The 22,305-nt window shown below is 40.8% G+C and overlaps 1 protein-coding gene across 6 annotated transcripts; it reads right to left on the bottom strand.

The window, feature by feature from the left end:
- Positions 1-595: 595 nt before the first annotated feature.
- On the bottom strand, positions 596-21,472 carry khk (ketohexokinase). 6 transcript variants are annotated; one of them, XM_042333819.1, is made up of 10 exons: positions 21,369-21,472; positions 19,612-19,710; positions 17,898-18,014; positions 12,532-12,666; positions 11,612-11,746; positions 7,766-7,838; positions 5,223-5,369; positions 3,861-3,949; positions 2,460-2,614; positions 596-1,675 (listed from the first exon to the last, which is right to left on the bottom strand). In XM_042333819.1, exons 2-10 carry the CDS (start codon positions 19,707-19,709, stop codon positions 1,590-1,592), a joined length of 1,035 nt encoding a protein of 344 aa, XP_042189753.1. In that variant the 5' UTR covers position 19,710; positions 21,369-21,472; the 3' UTR covers positions 596-1,589.
- Positions 21,473-22,305: the final 833 nt, after the last annotated feature.

The following is a 22,305-nucleotide window of genomic DNA, read 5'->3' as shown; positions in this document are numbered from 1 at the left end:
ATCATGTGTGAGAAAATGTGACAGGAATTAATTATTTTATGTTTACCTTCTTATATAGGTGTTTATACAATTAAATGACATCATGAATTTGAAATTAAGAGGAGAAAATAAAAGGTTAACTGGGAGAAAGGCTCCATGCATCTTTGAAATCACAGTCCATTTGAATCATCAGACAGGTGGAAGCTAAAATTACTAATACAATCAATAAAATAGGATCATTTGGACATATTATATTACAAATTTAGGAAATAAATTGTGTACAATACAGAATAATATTAATCAGGCAATTGCAGCTGTAAATGCTTCATCCAAAGATATCAGTGTTTCACAAGAAGTGATATTACAATCTTGAGAGTTTATGTTACAGACATGCAACTAGAGAAGATTTAGATATTACTGCGTACACATATTAAATTGTATGCAGACTTTTTTGCAGCGATATTAGATAAGCAGGTTTGTGTTAGTTGAGGACGAGATTGGGGAAAGTTAAACAGTCTGCCAATACCCAGTCTGGGTCACATTATACCCAGATTACCTGTACCCACATCATGTTACCTATGCAGTGTACATTAGAGTGAAAACAGACAACACACTCTAATGGAAATCTGCATTTTTGCGTTTTTATTTTTCTGAAGGTTTATGTGATATATTTCACCTTCCTCCTGTAAAACACTCGAAACAATAAAATGCTGGAATAACTAAACCAAACCAAAGTCAATCAGACATTTACTCTCGTGGAGATAATTTCCTTCAACCCTAGATTCTGCCGATGTCATTGCTGGTGCATTTAACTTACCATGATGCTGTGTTCCCAACTTATGATAAAGAATATGAAAAGTGACATAAAGGCTATTTAAAACTTTTTTTAATTGATCATTATTATATTATAACAGTTTGTCAATTTTTGACAAATTTGTAAATTTGTAATAGAATATGTCCAAATTTTAATTATTGAATTTTAAAAAAATACTTAAATGAACAATGTGCTCATGGTAATGCTCCAGAACAGCTTTGGGTAGATTTCATTGTACCTAAGTTTCTCTTACCAATGTTACTGAAATTTAACATATATAGTTTGTTTTAATCAGAAATTTTAAAAAAATGAATGACAGAAAACCACTTGATGAAGTGATCCTGTGTGAATGAAACGTGAGACTTATTTATCATCACTTAACGTAAAGTTTAGAGAACAAATTACTTAAAGTTCAAAGGCCGAGGAGAATAATGAGCATGATAGGAATAATCCTTGAAGAGTAGTCTCAGAGAGAACCTTATATTGGTAAATATGAAACTAAATGGATTAACAGTGTAACAATACTTTCTGATGCCCCTAAGCAGCAGGACAGGAGGGTTCAGGTTCCCTGTTATGAAGGGCAATTTCAGGAGCATTTCTTTACACAGAGAAACAGTTGGAACAGGTTAATTGGGAGAGTAGTGGATGGGATTTTTGGAAGGATGAAATCAAATGAGCCAAAGGGCCTTCTTCATTGCATCTCTCTTGCGATCAGTCCAAGTCTGGATGCATCTGCAACATTTGCTTATTTCTATCATCTGTGGATAGATGTTTCTCCAGTGAAGTTGTTGTTTCGTTAGACAATTCCATCATATCCTAGAATGCCACATTTTTTCCCAGCAATTTGACAGCCAAAAGTCAGTGCCTCCTGTATGCACTTGCCTGTCAGTAAACAACAGCCCATGTAAATACACATTAGCAACATGATGGACACATTACATCTTCCACATCATATTATGTAAAATAATATCCTTGAACTCGAAACATTGTGTTACATCAAAACGTCTCAGTGTTTCACAGAGATTTTTTCTGTAATGTGTAGTTAGCAACTATGTGTGTGTGGGTAAACACAGTAGTTAATTTGCACCCAGCAACGTCCCATGTAGTGAATGACCAATTCTTTACCTGGTGGATTGTTTGAACCCACAACTTTCTCACTCAGGGGCGAGGTGCTGCAAACAAGTGATTATTGGCTGATACCAAATTAATTTTTATCAATCCATGTTTTTAGAAAAGTGTACTTCTTTTATTCTTTTATTCAGAAAGCTGTTTGAGGGCATCAGGATCATTGGGTCTAAAATGTGGCAACTAACATGATTCTTTAATCCTGAAATTAAAATGCGGAACTCCTACAAATAACTGGAAGCAGTTTAAACTCTGCACTAAAATTAGTTTGCAAATCGATGGCGTTCCTGTGAGTTTGAGTGACATACTTCGGGGTTCCTCAATTAAAATATCCCACTTAAACAATGGGGCAACACTGTGGAGGTTTAAGCATCCAACAGTAGTGTCTTCAAAATCACCAGAAAACAATACAAACCCGAAATAACTTGCAGGAACAAAATCAACACTTTGAGCAAGTCTTTTATTTTCCTAAAAAGAAACTGACACAAAAAAAAATAAAGAAAGCCCAGTATTATATCAATGTCATCTGAAAGACACTCACCAGTGGATAGTGAAAATAATACAGCAGCATTGAAGGTATCTCCAGCTCCCAGAGTATCCACAAGGTTTTCAGGAGGAAAAGCATCAGAATGAACAGCTCCATTAGGGCCCCAGGCATCAGCTCCTTTTTCAGCCCATGCACAGATCAGGTAGGCACTGAAATCAAACAGGAAAGCTAGCCAACTACACAAACCTTTAACACGCTCAGAAGAGATCACAACGATGTCATCCTTAGCTTTCAATCAAATTTTCATCCTCCATCTAACTGTAAATGTCAGCTTGTTTTTATCGAGGATAAACAAGGCACAGTCAAACCATACAATTTTAAAAAAGGTTACATCTTATTTGTTGCCGATGACTATAATAAATCCTTTCACATCAGAAACCGTGCAGCGCTGGACAGTTAAGGATTGGAATGAAGAGGGGTGGGGGGGTGGTGGGAAGGGTGGCTAAAAGCACAGTCGAAGAGGAAAGTCTTGAGATGGGTCTTGTCGGAGGTAAGGGTGAGAGACGAGGAGGAGGAATTCTGGGCTGGAGTTCCAGAAGGTGGGGGCAGAAAAGCTGAAGGCCTGATAGCCAAAGGTGAAATATACATACACTTCATTGCACAGTTTATCACACTGAAATGTTTTAAAACAATGAGGTGCAACTTGTAGACTAAATTATGAGATTCTTATCAACTATGTGTTATCCAGATGTGCCCTGAACATAATGTCTCCTTACGCCCCCTCAACGCCAGCTTCCTAAATTGGGGATATATGTTTGTCTTCCCACTGCCGGTTACTGGGCTCATAGATTTATTAAGACAGAATAAAGCTGTAATCTCACTAACCAGCAGTCAAAGGCTATGAGCTGGAAAATAAATGGGATACCTGGCTTCAGGACATCGGTATGAAGAATGGTTGGGGGGTTTAGGGGGGTAGGGTGGGAGGTGGGGTGGAGGGGAGTGTCCATCCTCAGCACATTCAATTAATTTGGAGTCAATACTCGAGGAATCTTCTGAATTAGACCCTTATAAGTATGTAAGGAAATATGCCATTCTGGCTCAGTTGGTAGCACTCTCACCTCTAAGAAGGTTGTGGCTTTAAGTCCCACATCAGGACTTTGAAATCACAGTCTAGGCTGACACTCCAATGCAGTGCTGGGGGTATGAGTGTCAGAGTGCTGTCCTTCAGATGAGATATTAAACCAAGGACCTATCTGCCTGTTCAGGTGAATGTTAAACATCCCATAGCACTATGAGAAAATGAAGTGCAGTGTTTACGCTGTGATATCCAGATTCTCTGAGCTGAGTTCAGTTGTTGAACAGTGTAATGTGATAATGTGGTAATAAAGTCCTGTTTACATCAATATGCAAGATGACAACTAACGCAGTTGAAATTTGGAATCCGATAGTACTCACCCAGGCTTCACAAGGCTGTAAAGCTTTTTCACTGCTTCAGGTGCTGATTTGTACCCTAAGTGTCCTGCAACATCTTTACTGACAAAAACCTAAGATGTACACACAAAAAAAAATCTTGAAATACAAGGAATGATTACACTGGCATCTTTTACTTTTTTCAACGGTTCATGTAAATTTAGATAAAATGGGCCCCTAAATGCCAAAATGAATGTTCACGATGACATTCTCTACACCTTTTTAAGATCCAATAAAGATTTCTCTGATCAAAAGATGAGTCTGGATGTAGAAGGCTCCTCGGGCAGACTGATCTTATCCCTCCTCCCTCCCATCACCTCATCAAGCTGCTTCCTAAATAAGTCCAGTGTCCTGGCTTCAAACACTGTTCCTGGAAACCTGCTCCAGTCGTTAGTTATTCTGAGATGGGTTCTAAACAGCAGTTCCTTCCTTGGCCAAGCCCAGGTATCTTTTACTGGAGCACCAATTCAGAAAGGTTTGTTAATTTATACTGTAACAGCACTCTGTTCTTTGTGTGTGATGTCACCATGGTAATGTGTTTTGGACAGCCAAGTGCCCGACCCATGCAGATACCCATCATCATAGTTAAGAGTAATCAATGTGACTGAGAGTTCCACATCTGCATGTCATCTACACACTAAACTTCCCTGTGTCTGGAATGGAACGTGTACTCTCTCTGGAGGGATGCATCCTACTTATCTAATTCCCGGAATATTAGGCCCAGGTTGGCCGGAGCCAAGCCAAAGTGTGTGTTAGTGTACTGCTGGAGTTTAACGAGGTAAAACCTCATACCTTGCCACTCAAAATGCTAACTAGCAATCTACCCACTGCTTATCCAGCTAGGACCACCTTGTACATTAAGGCTTTGTCTTACAGGGTTAACAGAAGCTGAGTGGGAATAATCTCTGCCACCAGTGACTGATCTGCCCTTCCTCGCCCTACTGATGAGCCAACCTGGCACTGTCATCAGCGGTGCTCTGGGATACAATGCACCTACCTGGCTCAGGAACCAAAATACAGGTACCATCACAGAAGGATGACTTGATTAATTTGTTTCATTGCCAAGCATGTTACCTTGGAACCAGCTCAGCTCCTAGCTCTTCTTTGAGAGTGGGGGAGTGGGACTAATTTGGACAGCTCTTTCAAGGAGCCGGCACGGACACAATGGGCCAAGTGGCCTCCTTCTGCGCTGCATAATTCTAAGACCCCGCTGCCGTAGCCTCAAAGAAGGATCACATGACAAAGAATTACACAAAGCTTTTGCAGCTCTTCTCCCTTCCAAGTTAACAAAAGTCTTTAATACATCTCGTTCCCCTTGCAATACTGATAATGTAAATTTCCACTTACCACATCTCCGTGTCCAAAGAGTGAGAAGAGATCTTGCCTTGGTTTCTCAATCTCCACGGAGATGGTGATTCGGCACTCTGCTGGCACAGTAGCATTATACTGCACCACCCGCTGTATCATACCAATCTGCTCCGATGCATTTCTGCCCTATACATCAATTAAAACATGTTATAAAAATGATCCTTGTAATTGATACAAGGCTTAAAACATCAAAACATCTCAAAGCACATCAAAGGTAAATTGCCATAATAATAGTAATAATCCTTGTATTTGATATAGCGCTTTTCATATCTTCTAGACGTCTCAAAGCGCTTCACAGAATAGACTGTGAAGTGAATTGACTATATTTGTGGGCGAAATGTGGCAGCCAATTGTGCACAGCAGTTTCCCACAAACAGTCATGGATTAAAAATGACCAATTTATTAATTCTTTTAGTTTTTTGGAGGGATTATTATTAGGTGTGGAGGTAAGGAACTTGCCCAAGGTTTCGTCCTGCCTGGAATTGAACCCAGGTGTCTCGCTTGCAAGGCGAGTGGTCTAATTATTGAGCTACAGGACTCCACCTAAACAAATAAAGTATAGATTGTGTATTTGTAGGCGAATGCAGCAGCCAGTTTTAGAACAGCAGTGTCCTATGAATAACTATGAAGTGATCTGGGAGAATGTTGGCCAGGACAACAGGAGAAACTCCCTTCTCTTTTTGCTGATGGGACCACTGTTCAATGTCTCATCTGTAGGCAGCTTTCTGCCAACTGGAGAGCCAGCCAAAACTATGTTATTTTTCAAAACAGTAACACTGCCACACAATGTCGCTCACTGACATGAAACTTCATCCCACAAATATCCTGCTTTAGGATGAGGAATACACTCTGTGTAACACAAGTGAAAGGGGCAGCAGCTACTATTTTAACACACAACGAGTTCTTGATACAAGCCCAGCTGAATTCCCCAATAGTCAGACAGAAGGCAAGTCAAATAACATCACCCTCTGTTGGTCAGCTCAGGAACAGCAGTGATAAAAGCCTGGGAAGAGAATTAGCAGTGATACCAATAGATGATGTTTTACTGTTCTGTGCAGAGGCAGAGGCGTGAAACGATCACAAACAATTAAAATGTTCATAACCAAGAATTCAATAGCTCAGAGCCAAAGCTGTAGGATCAAAAATTACCTGCAGGTAGTGCTGCAAAGTGTGCTCAGTAACATCACCTCTGGGTACCCAAAGGATGCTGTATATGGCTAAAAAGTTCATTAAATTAATTAGATGTTTCAATCTGCATTTACAGGATGGAGTCATAAGTGGGACCAGAACAAGAAAAAAATTAAAACTGATGCTGTACTTGAGGTCGTTGATGCGTCATTAAGATTGTGAAATGCTGATAAAACGTGGTCTAAACTGGACAAGAGGGTGTGAGACATTTGTTTAAATATGTCAAATTCCAGTCGACTTGAGGAAGAGAGATAAAAGCAAATGAATGAACATGGGCGCTGAAGTGAGATAACAAGAGGCGATTTAAAGTTGTTGAGTTCTAAAATGCGAATTCCAATGTTAGGGAGAGATCAATTCAATAAAATCTTTTAAATATTTACTATGATGAATCTTGTGCTCATCAAGGATGGAGGGAAATGGAACCATTTCCCATTCTAGACACTTCATGACAGCACCAAGCACTCCCAGGTCAGGGATCATACATTTAGGTCTAGAATTCCTCTGCTTGACTCCAAAACAACATTCTTCAGGCTCAAATTCAGAAGGGCCTCTCTCCCCCTCCCTCATTGTGACATTTTCCATTTCTCACACAAGCTATTAAACAAAATACCCTTGTTTAACCAGGTCAGTTTTTTGGTTGCCTAAAGCCAGATATTTTAATGATCACATAACTCCTTTGTTTTAGATCCGTCTTTCCCAGCAACGGTCTTCTGTGCCAGTGACTCACTCCTTGTTTCAAACACACCAGGGCTATTCTCCTGTCACGGGTAAACGTATTGACCTTTAGCAGAGAGTGGGCATAAATGGCATTACATACACTCTACATCTTAGGTTAATGAATGTCCCAACTGCGGGAGAATAAACCCCATCAAGGCAGGCTTTGCAAAGAGGCATAGTGAGAGATCACAAGTCCACTTTAACAAACAGAGATGTTTATCGTAGTGGGACTACGAATTTTCGGACATCTCCAAACGATGTTTATAAGAGTGCTACTTCTCCACAACCACTCCAGCATTGCTGGTCGAGCCAATGGAGGAGGCACGTCTGGAACTTATGGATTGTTTTACCCTTTTTAATGACTGGTTCATGAGATTAGGATTTTGATCACCATCTTTTTCAAATAACAATCAGATGAAAAAGTGGCCTGCAAACTGCAGTGAGCTGTACTCATTATTGAGGTGCCCAAATAAATTTGGTTGTACTCACTGTAGAACCATAGAAATTACAGCACAAAAGAAGGCCATTCAGCCCATCGTATCTGTGCTGGCTCTTTAAAGTGCATTCCTTTCAGTCCCATTTAGCTGCCCTGCCCCATAACTCTGTAGTTTACTTACCTCCCAGTGAATCAACTTGAATTGCGAGAGATCAACTTTCTTAAAATCCTCTATAGTTACATCGGGCAGATTCCTAAAGCACAACCACGGGTTAATACAACTTCAATACATTGCATGACTTGTCGTAGCCCTGTATTATAAACAGGACAAGTTGTATTTTGTGAGTACATCTGTGACGATGAATGCGTTATACAAGTTAAAATTGCATTGGGGATCTCATTTACCGTTTGGGTTAACCATGTGCAAACGCTACAGTTGCCCTTAGTTATGTAAACAATTCAGACAATCCCCATTAACCCTTTTCATTGGTTGTTCAGTAAAAAATTGAGGAAGCCTGCAATTTCCTCTGTACACATGAGTTTCTACATGGTTAACACAAACCACCAATTTTGCAGTGTACAAATTAGACCCAAAATATTTGTTTGGGAAAAATATACCAGCAACAAAATTGCATTGCCAATCTAAGTAAGGATCATGCAGATTTACTGTTATTCATTTAAATACATTTGATGCACATTTATTCACACAGAACAAGTTTTGTATGATTCAACGGAAAAACAGCAATTTCACAGAAACACAATTAAAACCAAATACCATGGAAGGAATTAGAGAATTCTCTTTCATGTGTCTGGACTTTTCTTTAAGGCTGCCGCTTTTGGTGGGGATTTTTTTCTCTAAATTGTTGATCTCAGCTGGGTTGCTACAGTTGAGCTCATCTAGGGAGTTGACATTGGGTGAAAACAGGATCAGGCTCTGCTGTGATGTACTCCACAGTCAAACAGCCTCCTGATACTCATTGTTTGGGGTCGTACAAAAAGGATGGCCACTGGTTTAGAATTTGGAGGACTGCTGGCACCACAACTTACTAAAAGTCAGAAATACACCTTCGGGAGAGTAGGAGTGAAGGAATAAAGAAGGAGAAAAGGGGAAGGGGGGAGGAAAGGAGGAGAGGAGAGAAAGAGGAGAGGAGGAATGAAGGAGGAGAGTAGGGGAGAAGGGGGAGAGGAGAGGATGGGAGGAGAGGTGAAGAAGAAGAATGAAGGAGAGGGGGTAAGGGGAGAGGAGTGATGGAGAAGGGGAGAGGTGAGAAAGAGGAGGAGCAGCTTGGCATAAACAAACCCTCATCAAACATGTAACACAGCGTTTAGTTTGAAGTGGGTGGCAGTGCTTGACAGGAATCTAATCTACAAAGATCAGTGCAGCTGTGATATCTGTTGTATGGATGTAACCCTGACCCTGGAAAATAAACAGGACTTCACCCAGTGTTGTCCAGAAATGCTGCAACTTGTGATCAGGGTCAATTCCATGAACCCAAATTTAAACTTCCAGCACATTTTAAAGTTAATCTAGTGCCGAGGCCTCATTATTTTCCGGCTCTCACTGATCAAATGAACACATGACTGGATTTGGGATACTAAATTCAGCTGTAATTGGGCGCAGAGTTTGAAGGTCACAGCAAAGTGAAAGGGCCCAGAGAAAGCACTTGGTTGTTCATGTTTGAAGTGGAGCCAGCTTCCTTGGTCAACAATTAATTCAGCTCACTGTGGAAAAAGACGCCTGACAAAATGCTCAACAGGAAGATGCTTGAAGTGGCTCCAAGTGCTTCTTTCCAAATGCAGAATGACATTCAAAGCTGAAATCAGATGAAAGTTTAATGGAAACCACACAAAGGGAACAGTTTCCCAGTGCAGTATTAATTGATACAAGTTGGTTAGAATGGTTTTATGTAACACACCATAGAGGTGGCATGTCCCCTTTGTAACACGTTCGACCCAGAGTTTGAAAACGGCAAAAGGAAGAAATATTTGACTGGAAAAAGTGGCAGAATTTAACTTTATTTTCATTATTAAAATGCAAGTTATGTGAATTAGAGATTTATTTCATAAACAATTATTTGAAGTAATTTTTGAATTGTTTATTAAAGGTGATTTGATCTCAATGTCATGCACTGTTGTAAGCATCTGAGGTGTGCCAAAGCAGAAAGACTTTAACATAGGTTCCAGAAATGATCCCCAAGATATCACTGTTCTTTCACTTTATGGCCTTAAATAATGCCTTGAAACCAACAGCTGAACTGGAGCAATGATGATGTTCTGTTTTGAGGTTTTAGATATTTACAAGTAGAATAATATGATATTTGACACCTATAATCCTCACAAGGATTTCCTGCTGAAAGATGTAAAGTGGGAGAAATTCCAATTTATTTTCAATTGTATTCATGTGAAAGGTATTTGGCATTTTAAGCAGTCCTGCAAGTCTGCAACCAGAAACCCCCACACAAGCAATTTACCACCCCCTGACATATCCAGACACCAGCAGCTCCACAATACTAAATTCAAGTGGTATTTTTTGATGGTTGAGTCTAGACAGTGAAGCTCAGTGAGATCACCTCAAGAGCCATCACATTCCAAGTGAGAACAGCCAACTCAGCACAATCCGGAGATGGCACCTCGTCAACCAATGTGGTGCTACACCATGTGGTGCATTTACGCAATGAACCATCAGCGGAGCCCAATTACCTACACATACCCAGCAATTTCATGTGCATAAAGTGTAGAAGTTTTAATATTGAGATCCACTGGAGTTGAAAAAAGGTTCCTGAGAGAATTGTAATGACATTGGTGCCTCAGGAGATAAACTGTGTTTTCAACTTGATGCCAACCAACCCACAAAACCACAGCTCTCAGGTGTTGGGGGTTGAGATTTCGTCAGTAAGGCTCAAGTATCATGATATTCCCTGCAAAAAATAGTTTACACCCTGAGACACATTTCCTGACAGTAGCTCACGAGCAATACTAACCCTGTTTCCACTCCCAGTAACGACAACAACACTCCAACTTTCTTTTCCTTGTTATTTAGAAATTTCCTGCACTCCCCTCCCTCACTCCAACTCTGCTCGTCTAGCAAGTATGGCATCTTATTCACAGTACTTTAGCCCTGCTATCTGTGGCAAGACACCAGACGCCAGTCAGCTGCTACATCTGCAGAAGCAGAAGGATACATCTGAAAGCCAGTGATTTTTTTTATTTTCTCTCTCCAATTTTTCCTCTTCATTTCCAGTAGGTGTTTGACTTTTTTAAATAATATTTATATCACTGGAGCACAATTCCACAATACTGGGCATCCTCTCCTACCTTACTCAAGTGCTCATTAGATAATCCCAGCCATCTGACACCTGGCTGATCAAAACAAAAGGTGGGAGCTTGCAGGATTTGTGAGAAGCAGGCAAGGTGCACTGGAAAGTTTGGTCAATACTTCCTGCTCCACAAGCATCGAGGCTATTAAAATCCAGATTTCTGAAATCATCCAGTCTTGGCTTATAAAATGGTCTTATTAAAAGTTCCTAGGCTGATCCTGCGTTTTTCTAAGAGACCGTGGGGGAGAGGTAAGGGCGGTGGCAAGAGTCCAATTCATTTTGTGCCCGCTCTAATCACGGAAATTAGGCTCCACTGTTCTGAGGAAGCTCCTGACCTCTGCTTAGATCCATACCAGCCGGTGATGTAGGGGAAGTTGTGAGCTTGTGTTCCATTACTTTATTGGTGTCCAGTCCCTAAATGTTGTATTTGTGTCTGATCAAAGCAGAGCTGTAATTTTTTTTATTGGTTAGCGTGTATGACAAATCTAAAGTGTGTAAAATTGCATACTCTTGAATCCACTTTCTCCAGGTGTTGTCACAGGTAGGCTGCTCGGCAAAATGCAAATTTAACTGCAAAATGTGCAGTTGACATAAAACAATGGACTTGGCTGCAAGTTGAACAAAGTGAGTTATTAGTGTTAACTGGCCTGAAAAGAGCATTTCTGCATTGGCACATTTTAAGTGTGTGACATTTGAAGGGTGAGTCTTACATGTCGGAAAGAACCACGGTTCGGGAGCCGCTGGAGGAGTTGACGATGCAGCAAGCACAGGGAGTAATTCCCACACTCTGCCATGCCACATTGCAGATGTCAATGCCACGTTTTTGAAAGTCGTCTGTTATAAAGCTTCAGCAAGGATTGAGGGCAAGGAAACAGAAAGGTGAGAGAAAATGGGATTTTACTCGACTGTTTTTGAAAAGCAAAAAGATAAGGGAACCAGCTGCATTGGGCTAGACTCCTCTTTCCTCTCAGGTAATCATCTTTCTCACCTCCATTTTATGTGACCTTCAACAAGAAGGCAGGGGACAAAAGTACAGGTACCATTGTTAGTGCAGGGAATGCCGAACTGAGCCTCCAGCACACAGACTTTCCATTCACAGGAACTGTTACTGGGATAGATTACCATTGAATAGAGGCCAATGTCTTACAGGAATGAAATGTGTGAGAAACGGAAGTTCTGTCCCAGCTCCAGTCCAATGAACATCACCAAGATTTCTGAAACAGCTTCCTGTTGTATTGTTATCAGGTATTGGTTGCAGTGTAACATTTTTAATATGGTTCACGCTTGAATTTGAAAAATCCAGTGGTATAATTCTAGATTTTTGTCCTTCCAAACCTGCGTTTGGAGAAAAGCATTTTGAGCTTTGTTTTGAAGTGACAAATTAAGTACATCAGACAAATGACATACTGATTTGAGTATTAGTTCTCCTACACTTTAATGGCACCAATATGCTAAATAATCCTGGTGACAATACATGAGGAATGCTGGAATCTTGCAGCAATGGATCCTTCCGAAACAATTCGGGAAGGAATCCTGTGGTAAAGCTTAACAAGCTTCAACATACAGCATGACATGAAACCCATTTGCTTCCCAAGTTCAAGCTGAATCTTTTTCCCAATGATATACAAACCTGTTCTTGTGGAGGATTGTGCGGGAGCCATTTGATATGTTGCTGATGATAATGGAGGCTGGGAAGAAAGATCCTGAATGAACAATCACATTACTCACATCAATCCCGTGGCTTTGGAGGTCCTCATAAACAAAACTGCGAGATATTTATAGAGGGGAGACTTTAGGGAGAAAGATCAACACGGAGCACGATGATTCTCAATTCAAAAAGGACGTTTAACCCACTGAATGCTAAACATCATCATTAACTTTCATGGTGTAAATATCCAATACTAACTATTATGAACAAACATAAAGCACTTTAAGAGCTCAAATACTTTGACTTATTTCACTATTTATAAGGAATTGGGGGATAAGCTAATAATAAATAATCTTTGCATTTCATAGTAAATGGAATTTCCTTGCTTATCAGTGAACAGAGGTTATAGCATTCTGATATGAGCTCTAAGATGGTTTACAGCTCCCACCTCTCGACAGGTAACGCAGAGGCCAGACCTGCTATCTTGTGCCTTGTAGCGACAAAACTATTGTCAGAAAATGGTTCAAGTCCTACGATTGTCTGCTTGAACCTCCGAGCATACTTTAAAGGGAATTTGCTCAGTTGTTCAATAAGTGGTTGGATAAAGTGTCACTCTTACAATTCAGTACAATACAAAATTATATTTGTCTAGCGCCTTTCACGTAGGGAGGACGTTTCAAGGCGCTGGACAATCAGGGATTTGGACCCGAGCTGGAGTTCTGGATCGGGGAGGGCAGGGAGGGTAGGAGGGCGGTCAAAGACAAGGTGTTTTTGTGACGCACCTTGAAGGAAACCAAGGGAGGGAGTGAGGTGAGGAGAATGTGTGATTTAGTTCCAAAGGGTGCAGGCAGAGAGGTTGAAGGCCCGACTGCCAATGGTGGGGCTGGCTGGGCGGGCCAGGTGGTGAACATGGAGCCTGCTGAGCAGAGGGAGTGGACAGGTTGATAATGGATCAGCACGTTGCAGAGGTAAGAAGGAGCAAGGCCGTGGAGGGCCTTGACGGAGAGGATGGGGTTTAAACTCTATCCTCTAGGGGACAGCAGTGGTCCTCGAGTCAAGGGTGAAGGCAAAGAGATAAGAGTTAGGGTGACATCCGCATACATGTGGAGGTCTGCGGATGATGTCACCAAGAGGGAGCATGTAGCTATTGAAGAGGAGGGGACCAAGGACACAGCCCCAAGGAATGCTGCATGAGATGGTGCGGGGGCTAGAGGAGAAACTGTTTGTGGAGATGAAGTGCAGATAGTGTGAGAGGTAGAATTTGAACCACTGAAGCACAGAACTATGAAGGTTCTCTTGGTAGCATATCGGGGTGGTGAAGGAGAGAACAGGGTGGGGGGGTGCAGGGGATGAAGGATAAATAAAAGTAATTGATTAAACATGAATGAAACACATGGAGAATCCCACATTCCTAGACTAGACTTACAGGAAGTCCAGCCATAATAATGCGGATTTAAATGCAATAAAAGATGGAGGAGGATGGACTTCCAGACAAATAAGATAAAAATGTTAGGATTTTCATTAAAAGGGAAACTGAATTTAAATCAATGAGCTGCAAGGCCTCTTGCCAGAACAAGCAATGAAGCAATGTCTGTGTCTGGCATTTCACTTCTACAACAGGAATTTGTTGTCGAGAACGCCTCCTGTCCTGAGGAAAGGTTTCCAGAAGGAGAGAGCGAGTGCTTTTACAACATCTGTAAGGTTCTGCAGGAAGTGCTTCAAACAGGAAATTCTTTCCTCCAAATTAGCCTTTCATCGAATGCCACAATTGCAGTTCATGTCTCTTTAAATGGAAAGGATGACCTGATCTGTTTTGCAAACCTGCGCACAGGAACTTCACAATATATCAAAGAGGCCAACTTTCAGTCAGGGCTAGTGGGGGTCAAACTTCAATTCTTCCTTTCTCCCAGTGGATTTTGGTTCACACATATCCCAGACTAGATTAATTGGATTTCAAGAAAATCTCAATATTTTACTAATCATTTTTAATTTCTGATCAACATGTTGCAGCTCTGGTTCCCCTTGGTCATGTGTTAGCTGTTTATAGAGTGGGCTGACAATGGGCCCTTTGAACTTCTGAATGGTTCTCTCTTCTTTGCCCTCTCCTGATTGATCCTCTGACCCACCAAATTGAGTTGAGCCATGTGGGGTATTGTTAGTTGTTAGTTCTGCACCTGCCCCACGTCAAATTATTTCTGTCCTTAACAAACATGGACTCCTTCCTTACCCAACAACCCCCCCACCACACAAACACACATCATCCTGTCCCAATACAGGCCAGTGAGATGTATTCACATGATTGATCTTCTGACTCCTTAACTGAAACCACAATTGTTCCTGTTCTGATACTGTCAGCTCCAATAGTATCATATCATGGTATTTGTCGTGGGTCCTATCGTTTGTGTACCACTTTGACTGATATCCCTCCTTTTCCCATTGGAATATTCTGTTAATGTCAGGGTCCAGAATATAATTCGGCTGTGATATCCTTCATACGGGAAAACCCTGCTAACATTGAGTGTGCAGGGTGAATAATGGCCATTACTGGTGAGCAACTTGACATCAGGAGTAAAAGTTAAAGAGGGGGAAGCAAAGGACTGAAGAGTTTCAATCTGAGATTTAAGCGGTGAAGTAGAGCACTTTAAGATCTAGGAATACCACTTTCTTCTTCCCACTGAGCACAGCAAGTGAAAACATGGTTCCTTTTTCCAGCATCAACATTCTTCATCTTTCTCACAAAATTACCCAATATCTTTGAAAATACCCAAGATTATCCATCGATTATTGAACAGTGAAAACAAACTTAGGTTTGCATCATACAGGTTTGACATTTGCAGATACCGGCATAAATTAATCCGTTCTTAAAATTGGTAAATGGAGACAAAGAGCCAAGAGCTATAGCACAAGACAACACAAGGTTCAAAATAGTAGGAGAGAGGATGAGAGAAATTAAGAAGTGTCTGTGTGCTGCTTCCTGCCAAGGTTGAGACTTAAACGTTTGTAGATTGTAGGAGGAAGAGAAGATAAAGGAAGTAAGGAGATCCAGTCTTGAAGATAGAATAGAGTCAAAGCTTGTGCAAAGAGTTTTCACTTCAACATGGTGAGGACCCAGGGAAAAGCACGTAGGAAGCATATTTGGAGCTGAGGTTGGAAATGAGGGCATATGGTTAGAGGGCAGAGAAGTATCTGTCTAACTGGAAGACTGCTCCCCACCCATCTCTCTGTCCCAACATGTCTTCTATTTTCAAACTGTCACAACAAGAGCAGTCGTTCATACATTAACCCAACCCATTAAGAAGGATTCAAGATGGGCAATTCCCGATTAATTTGTGCCAGTTATTTGTTTGTGGGGTTGAAATCTTTAGGTCGAAATCATTCCTACATTTCACTTTTTTGATGTTGCTAAATTATAATTCCCACTTGTCAATGCGTTCTCCAGGCCATATGGTGTGAGCAAGCTCTCCACTACTTTGGAGTGCGCTTTGGGACATCGTCCCCAAGTGAAAGGCGCTCTATAAATGTAATTTTGTTGTTGTTGTTGTTGTTGTACTTTGTCTCATATAACCAAAATAGGAGATCCTTACCTCGGTGATTCTCCCCATACACTCCTGAAAATTTAAATTATTTGTGTGTGTGTGTGTGTATAGATGACCAGGGTCCTTTAAGGAGCCAACACTAACTGTTAGCTGTTGCTGAACACTAACCACTGTTCAAAAGCCGTTGTTCTATTTCTAATCTTTAATACCCACCTCTCTGTTCCAAATAGAAAGTTTTGAAATATTGGGAATACAGTGCATTGCACAATTATCTTGGAGAAAGTTTGTCTCATTGTCAAAGTTTACCTGAGTTCAGTAGCCCAGCTTTTCATCTCTACATCTCCTTTCCCTTTGGCTTTCAACTGGACTATTTCTCATCACCATACTCTTTGTTGCCACACAAAATCTTATCCTTCAATTCTCTTGCTGCACAGATTATGGACATCTATTTGGGCTGCTGTTATTTGGGAAGAGAATGTTCCAACAGAACTGAATGTATATAGGAGAGGTGGGGGTGGTGGGGAGTGTAGGAGAATTAAATAATGATATCTGAGAAAGAGAGAGAGAAAGAGGGTGCAAGAAACCAATAAAAAGTAATGAAAATATAGCAAATAAGGATAATAAATATAATGAAGTTAATCTATAATTAGGAAAGGAAGCCACTGACATACTTGCCAATATTTAATGCAAAACAAATTAAGATGTCGAAACAGGAGCAGGCCATTCAGCTCATTGAGATGACATGCCTTCATCGTTTTATTTATTGCAAATCTACACTGCATTGCAATATTTCACTGTTTGTACACAGATTACTTTTGAACTATAAAGTAGTGCATTCCCGAGGAAGCTAGACATGAGGGAGCGGAGAAGGATAGGGAGGAAGGAATGGGTGGAGGCTCATGTGGAAACATTTACACCAGCAGGGAAAGGTTGAGCCGAGAGTCCTATTTCTGTGCTGCAATCCATAGGTTATTTGTTAATGTATGGATTATATATCTGCTGGGTTCTGAAAAATGGCTTGCAGTATGGAATATCCTGGGTGCTTGTGCCAAACCTTTTACTGAGCTTACTCTGAGGAGGGGAGGACAGAGCTTTGTCTTTTTCTTTGGTGGTTGACTTTTTACTATAGTATTACAAGTATTAAAATGGATGGACATGGTTTAACCCGATTGCTCCCCATTTCTCTTGTATGGGTGAGTTGTCATGTGCATTTTAGGTTTGGACTTATTTCAGATATCCATGATTGGTGACAATGGGCCTCTTATCCGCCATCTGTAAATCATGTGCAAACACAGTTGTATTATGAGAACCATGTGTACAGAGGGAATGATAGATGCCCTCTATGAAATAATTAACACACAATGAAAAAGATGAGTTGTCTATTAGATAATTAATAAATCCATTTTGTTAAGTGTTAAGTAAAGGGCACCAGACAATCCAGCAACAACTTGCACTTGCGTCATCAATGCAGGGTAGGGTCTAAGAGCGCTTAACTTTTCGGGCAAAATACTCATCTTATTGCACCTTCCTTGTGACCTAATGTTAAGTACATATTAGCCGCTCGCAAGGGGCATTGATATTGAAGTTACCAATGGTCAACGTTTAGGGATTAACACAGGATTGATTGCTCTGAATGTTACCCAGTTTAAATGATATATCATTGTCAACAAGCCAACCAAAACAATACACATTAGTCACTGAGCAAAATTCACAGAAAAGGGCATTAGAGACACATCCGGTTGTGTTGAGGAGCAAGGCCATTGGCAGGATAAGGGGAGGGATGTGGAGATAACAATTATGCTTTAAACTTACTCTGCAACTCGTCCAGGTGCCAGCGAGCCCATGAAAGCACATGGAGTGCCGAGCAGTGCAAGTACTGTACAGGAATTGGAGGCATTTCCACCTCGCTGCCACCTCTGGGACAAACATCTAATACAAGAGAAAAATCCAATCAAATGGAGAAGTTTCAGGGACTTTCAAGAAACAAACATCGTTGTGAACTTTAAATTTAGGCAGAGGAAAGCTGGTACACACCATTTAAAAAACCAACAGCTACAGAACCAGTGTCTGTATTGGGTGAGTTATAAAATAAATCAATATAAGAGCATTTAAGATATTCAGTATTACAATCCCCCAAATAAAATTGGTTACTCATTCCATGGCTGTTTGTGGGACATTGCTGTGTGCAACTGGCTTCCACATTTCGCCCACAAAATACACAGTACAGAATATCCTGTGAAGCGCTTTAAGATGTCTCAACAATGTGATGAGGCACTATATCAAACGGAAGGATTATTATTATATTATGATTATGCAGTGGAAAAGTTTTCTTTTGTTTTTGAACTCCTGAACAGAAGCTTCATTTTCGAAATCCTGTATGTTAGCACTCTCTTAAGTTCAAAATCTTGTCCCGGGCGGATTACAAGACTGCTTGTTTAAACTTGTCTAAACACCAAGCATTTGCTTTATGTTCCACAGTCCTTCTTCAAGATTGTCTGTGTGAAGAAATGCTCTTATTCCCCACAGGACTTGGTAACGGGATGCTGAAAGAAACCGAAGTATGGTAGTTGGGTCATTGCTCATCATGTCAAAACAATGTGAGGCATCAATAAACAAGGCAAAAAGGATGCTGGGCTATTTTGCATATCAGTTGAGTTCAGATTCTTAGAAGTCACACTCAAGCTGTCCATTAATCTGGTCAGACTGCCAGCATGTGGGAATCAACTGGCCAGCTACACTTATGCACAATGAACAAGTTCCACGATGCAAGCAAATTTACACTCTTGTGAAGTGCATTATAGCGGAGCTAATCAAGTAATATGGAGGTCCTCAGAGGTATTGTATTTCAAAGTATATGGAGGACGGTGTGATTCACTGCCAAAATCATAATAATAATAATCCTTGCATTTGATATACTGCTTTTCACGTCTTCTAGAGAACTCAAGCGCTTCACAGAATAGATGGTAAAGTGAATTGACTGTATATTTGTGGGCGAAATGCAGCAGCCAATTGCAGAGCAGTGTCCCACAAACAGTTGTGGATTGAAGTGAACAATTTATTATTTTTTTCTTGACGGATTATTAACAGGCGTGTGGAGAAAGGAAACTTGCCCAAGATTTCGCCCTGCCGGGAAACGAACCCAGGTCTCTCACTTGCGAGGTGAGTGCAGGACTCCACAAATCAAGCTAAATACCTTGTTGCTGATACCAACAACTTGCTCAAAGCACCTTCACATAGGATTGTGAAGCACTTCACAAAGATGCTGGGGATCAATGAGCAGACAAGAAAGGAGGAAAGTTTGTTGGTGTTGCCCTAAGAGAGAGTTAAAGAGATATGCTTTTCAAATAATTTTAAGGTAAGGAGAGAAGGCGCAAGGCGTAGGATTTTGAGAGAGAATTCCAGAGCAGGAACATTGGTTTAAGGCTTGACAACTGATTGCTGGATGCGTGAATCAACAGTAGACTAAGTTCCAAAGAGTGGATGGCATCAGAGCTCCAGATGGTAATCAGAGACAATATTTATTTACCTCGTATCTGTGTCTTCAACTGGAAAGCAATCAACTACGTTAATAATATCCAGACAGACCAGCCCAACACAGAGGATCTTCCTCTCTTGTGTTGCCATCCTGTAACAACATGAATTGGACATTGCTGTAATCAGCTTTCTGGATTAGTACTTTATTAGAGTCAAGAAGCTTCAAGGAGCTGACACATGGATACACGCAGGTCACTGTGTCACAGGCTCAATATTAATCATATAAATTTCACAGTTTAGATGGCCTTCACGGCCTTCATGTCAAGCATGTCTGCAAACCTTTTTATTCGGTTTTAAGCAAAGGATGATGTAATAATATTCCTTGCATTTGATACAGCGCCTTATCACATCGAGAGGTCTCAGAGCAGTTCACAGGATTTTACTGTGTACACTCTGACTCAGAAGGACGTGGAGGGATCAAGGGACATGCAGAAGCCCTGCGCCAGCTGAGCAAAGAGGGTGTGCAGGAGAGTTGGGTACAAGCATGTCAGAGAGGACATCATTTCGCTACCTAAAACGTACTTTGTTAAATAGATTGAGTGTACTTGGAAAGTTAACTCTTCCCCAGAGGACTCTGCTCTTTTAATGATAATAATCATTTCACGTCTTCGAAATGTCTCAAAGCACTTAGAATTAACTGCATATTTTGTGGGTGAGACGTGGCAACCAATTGCATACGGCAGTGTCCCACAAACAGTCGTGAATTGAGTGACCAATGTCACATGTTAATTGTCCATGGAGGCCTAGACTTAAAGATTAGCACAAGCAGTCCTTTCTGTATAAAGGGAAAGGTGAAAACATGTCAGTGTTGAATAAAGCTCTTGCTAATGATATTGATTGTACAGAAATCTTTCTTGGTGTTTGTGTAACAGCAGAAATACTGGTTAGTTTTGCTGTTGTCACAATTTAACAAACATGTCCTTTTAAACTGTTCTGCTGAACTTTCTCACAGACACAAATCTATATTTGGAATGTTTAATATTGTTACTGGAAGGTCGCTTAACCCCAACAGCATATTTACAAACTGAGACATTGCAAAACTCCTACAGAACGAAAGAGAAAAAATCAATTTAAAACATTTAACTCCTGAACAGTCTGCCTCAGTGAGAAACCCTGATATTATTAACAAAATGGTTAAAAGATATTTCAGTATTTCAAATCGATCAGAATGGTATTGTTTTAAACAAAATTAACACAGAACTGCTAAGGGAAAAATATTCAGAAGAAATGAAATGTTTTAGTGAAACATCATGTAGCTGCAAGAATGTGGGAGTTAAGAGCGTTGTTTAACCCCGAATAATCTTGACAAAAAAAAACACTCCAGATCATTCACTGCTGTCGATTTAAGAATACTTTGCGAGTCGTTCTTGAAAATAAAGGGACAACCACATATTTGAATGGGCTTCCTGTCAGGTTATGTCCTCCCGATTGTGAAAGGCGATCTATAATGTAATTTTGTTGTTGTTGTTGTATGTCAGCTCCTAACAGTCGACAGGCGGAGACGACTCTGTACAACAACAAAATGACATTTGTGTAACTCCCTTCACGTGGGGAGGACGTCCCCAGGCGCTGCACAGTCAGGGACGTGGACGCTCAGAACAGGTAGAAGGACAGGGAGTCAAGGCAAGTGTGTTTTTGGGAATGTACAGCACAGGAAGAGAGTGAGAGAACAGAAGGTTTAAAATAAAACACATCAAAAGATGATAAACACCACTAAGGAGAAAGAGCATAACAGGGCGACAGACTCACTCTGCTGCACCTGACAGGCGGCTACAGAACAGCTGGTCACAGTCACCAACGATACCCAGGAAGAATGAGCCAGACCAGCCCAGGCCAGACCAGACCAGACCAAGCTCCTGAGAACTTGTGCCATCATTTCTCTATGGCGCCATCTACACCCGGAGGATCTGAACATCTATAATAATAATAATAATAATCCTTGCATTTGCTATAACGCTTTTCACGTCTTCTGGACGTCTCAAAGCGCTTCACAGAACAGACTGTAAAGTGAATTGACTGTATATTTGTGGGGGAGACGCGGCAGCCAATTTGCGCACCGCAATGTCCCACAAACAGTTGTGGATTGAAGTGACCAATTTATTATTGTTCTTTTTCTTGAGGGATTATTATTAAGGGTGTGGAGTTAAGAAACTTGCCCAAGGTTTCGCCTGCCGGGAATCAAACCCAGGTCTCTCACTTGAGAGGTGAGCGCTCTAACCACTGAGCTACAGGACTCCACATCTTCAAAATTTCATAGACATCTTCCAAAATACAACTATCCCCTGTGGAGGATGAGGAGGGCAAGAGTCCTACCTCGGGCTAAAATTTAGACCTTTTTTTTGGCATTTGCCCCTAAAATATACACTCACCCCACTTTACAATACATTCTGTGAAGCGCTTTGTGACGTCTCAATAACGTGCCAAGGCATTATCTCAAATTCAAGGATAGTTATTATTACTATTTCAAGCTGTGCAGTAAATTGCTAAATTACTGGCTTTATTGCTTTTAACTAAATCGAGATTTGTTCCTATTTAAGCATAGTGTTAAAGAGAAACCTAAACTAAATGCATGTACAAAATTTAATTTATTTTCTATTTGTGCTGTTATTCCTCCCCAAGTTAAAAATCCTCCATTATAACCGCATTTTGCATGTACAAAACCAATTTGCATTTATATAGTGACACC

Source organism: Callorhinchus milii, unplaced genomic scaffold (genome assembly GCF_018977255.1).
Source record: "Callorhinchus milii isolate IMCB2004 unplaced genomic scaffold, IMCB_Cmil_1.0 Scaffold4, whole genome shotgun sequence".
In the NCBI taxonomy this organism is placed as follows: domain Eukaryota; kingdom Metazoa; phylum Chordata; class Chondrichthyes; order Chimaeriformes; family Callorhinchidae; genus Callorhinchus; species Callorhinchus milii.
The sequence above is the reverse complement of the archived record's forward strand: the minus strand, read 5'-3'. Positions and strand labels throughout refer to the sequence as shown.

Coding starts and splice junctions, on each gene's coding strand:
- khk (XM_042333819.1), bottom strand. CDS start 19,709: ATGGCAACACAAGAGAGGAAGATCCTCTGTGTTGGGCTGGTCTGTCTG. Junction 12,667..17,897: donor GCACCTGGACGAGTTGCAGA/GTAAGTTTAAAG, acceptor AATATCTCGCAG/TTTTGTTTATGAGGACCTCC. Junction 11,747..12,531: donor ACAATCCTCCACAAGAACAG/GTTTGTATATCA, acceptor TCCTTGCTGAAG/CTTTATAACAGACGACTTTC.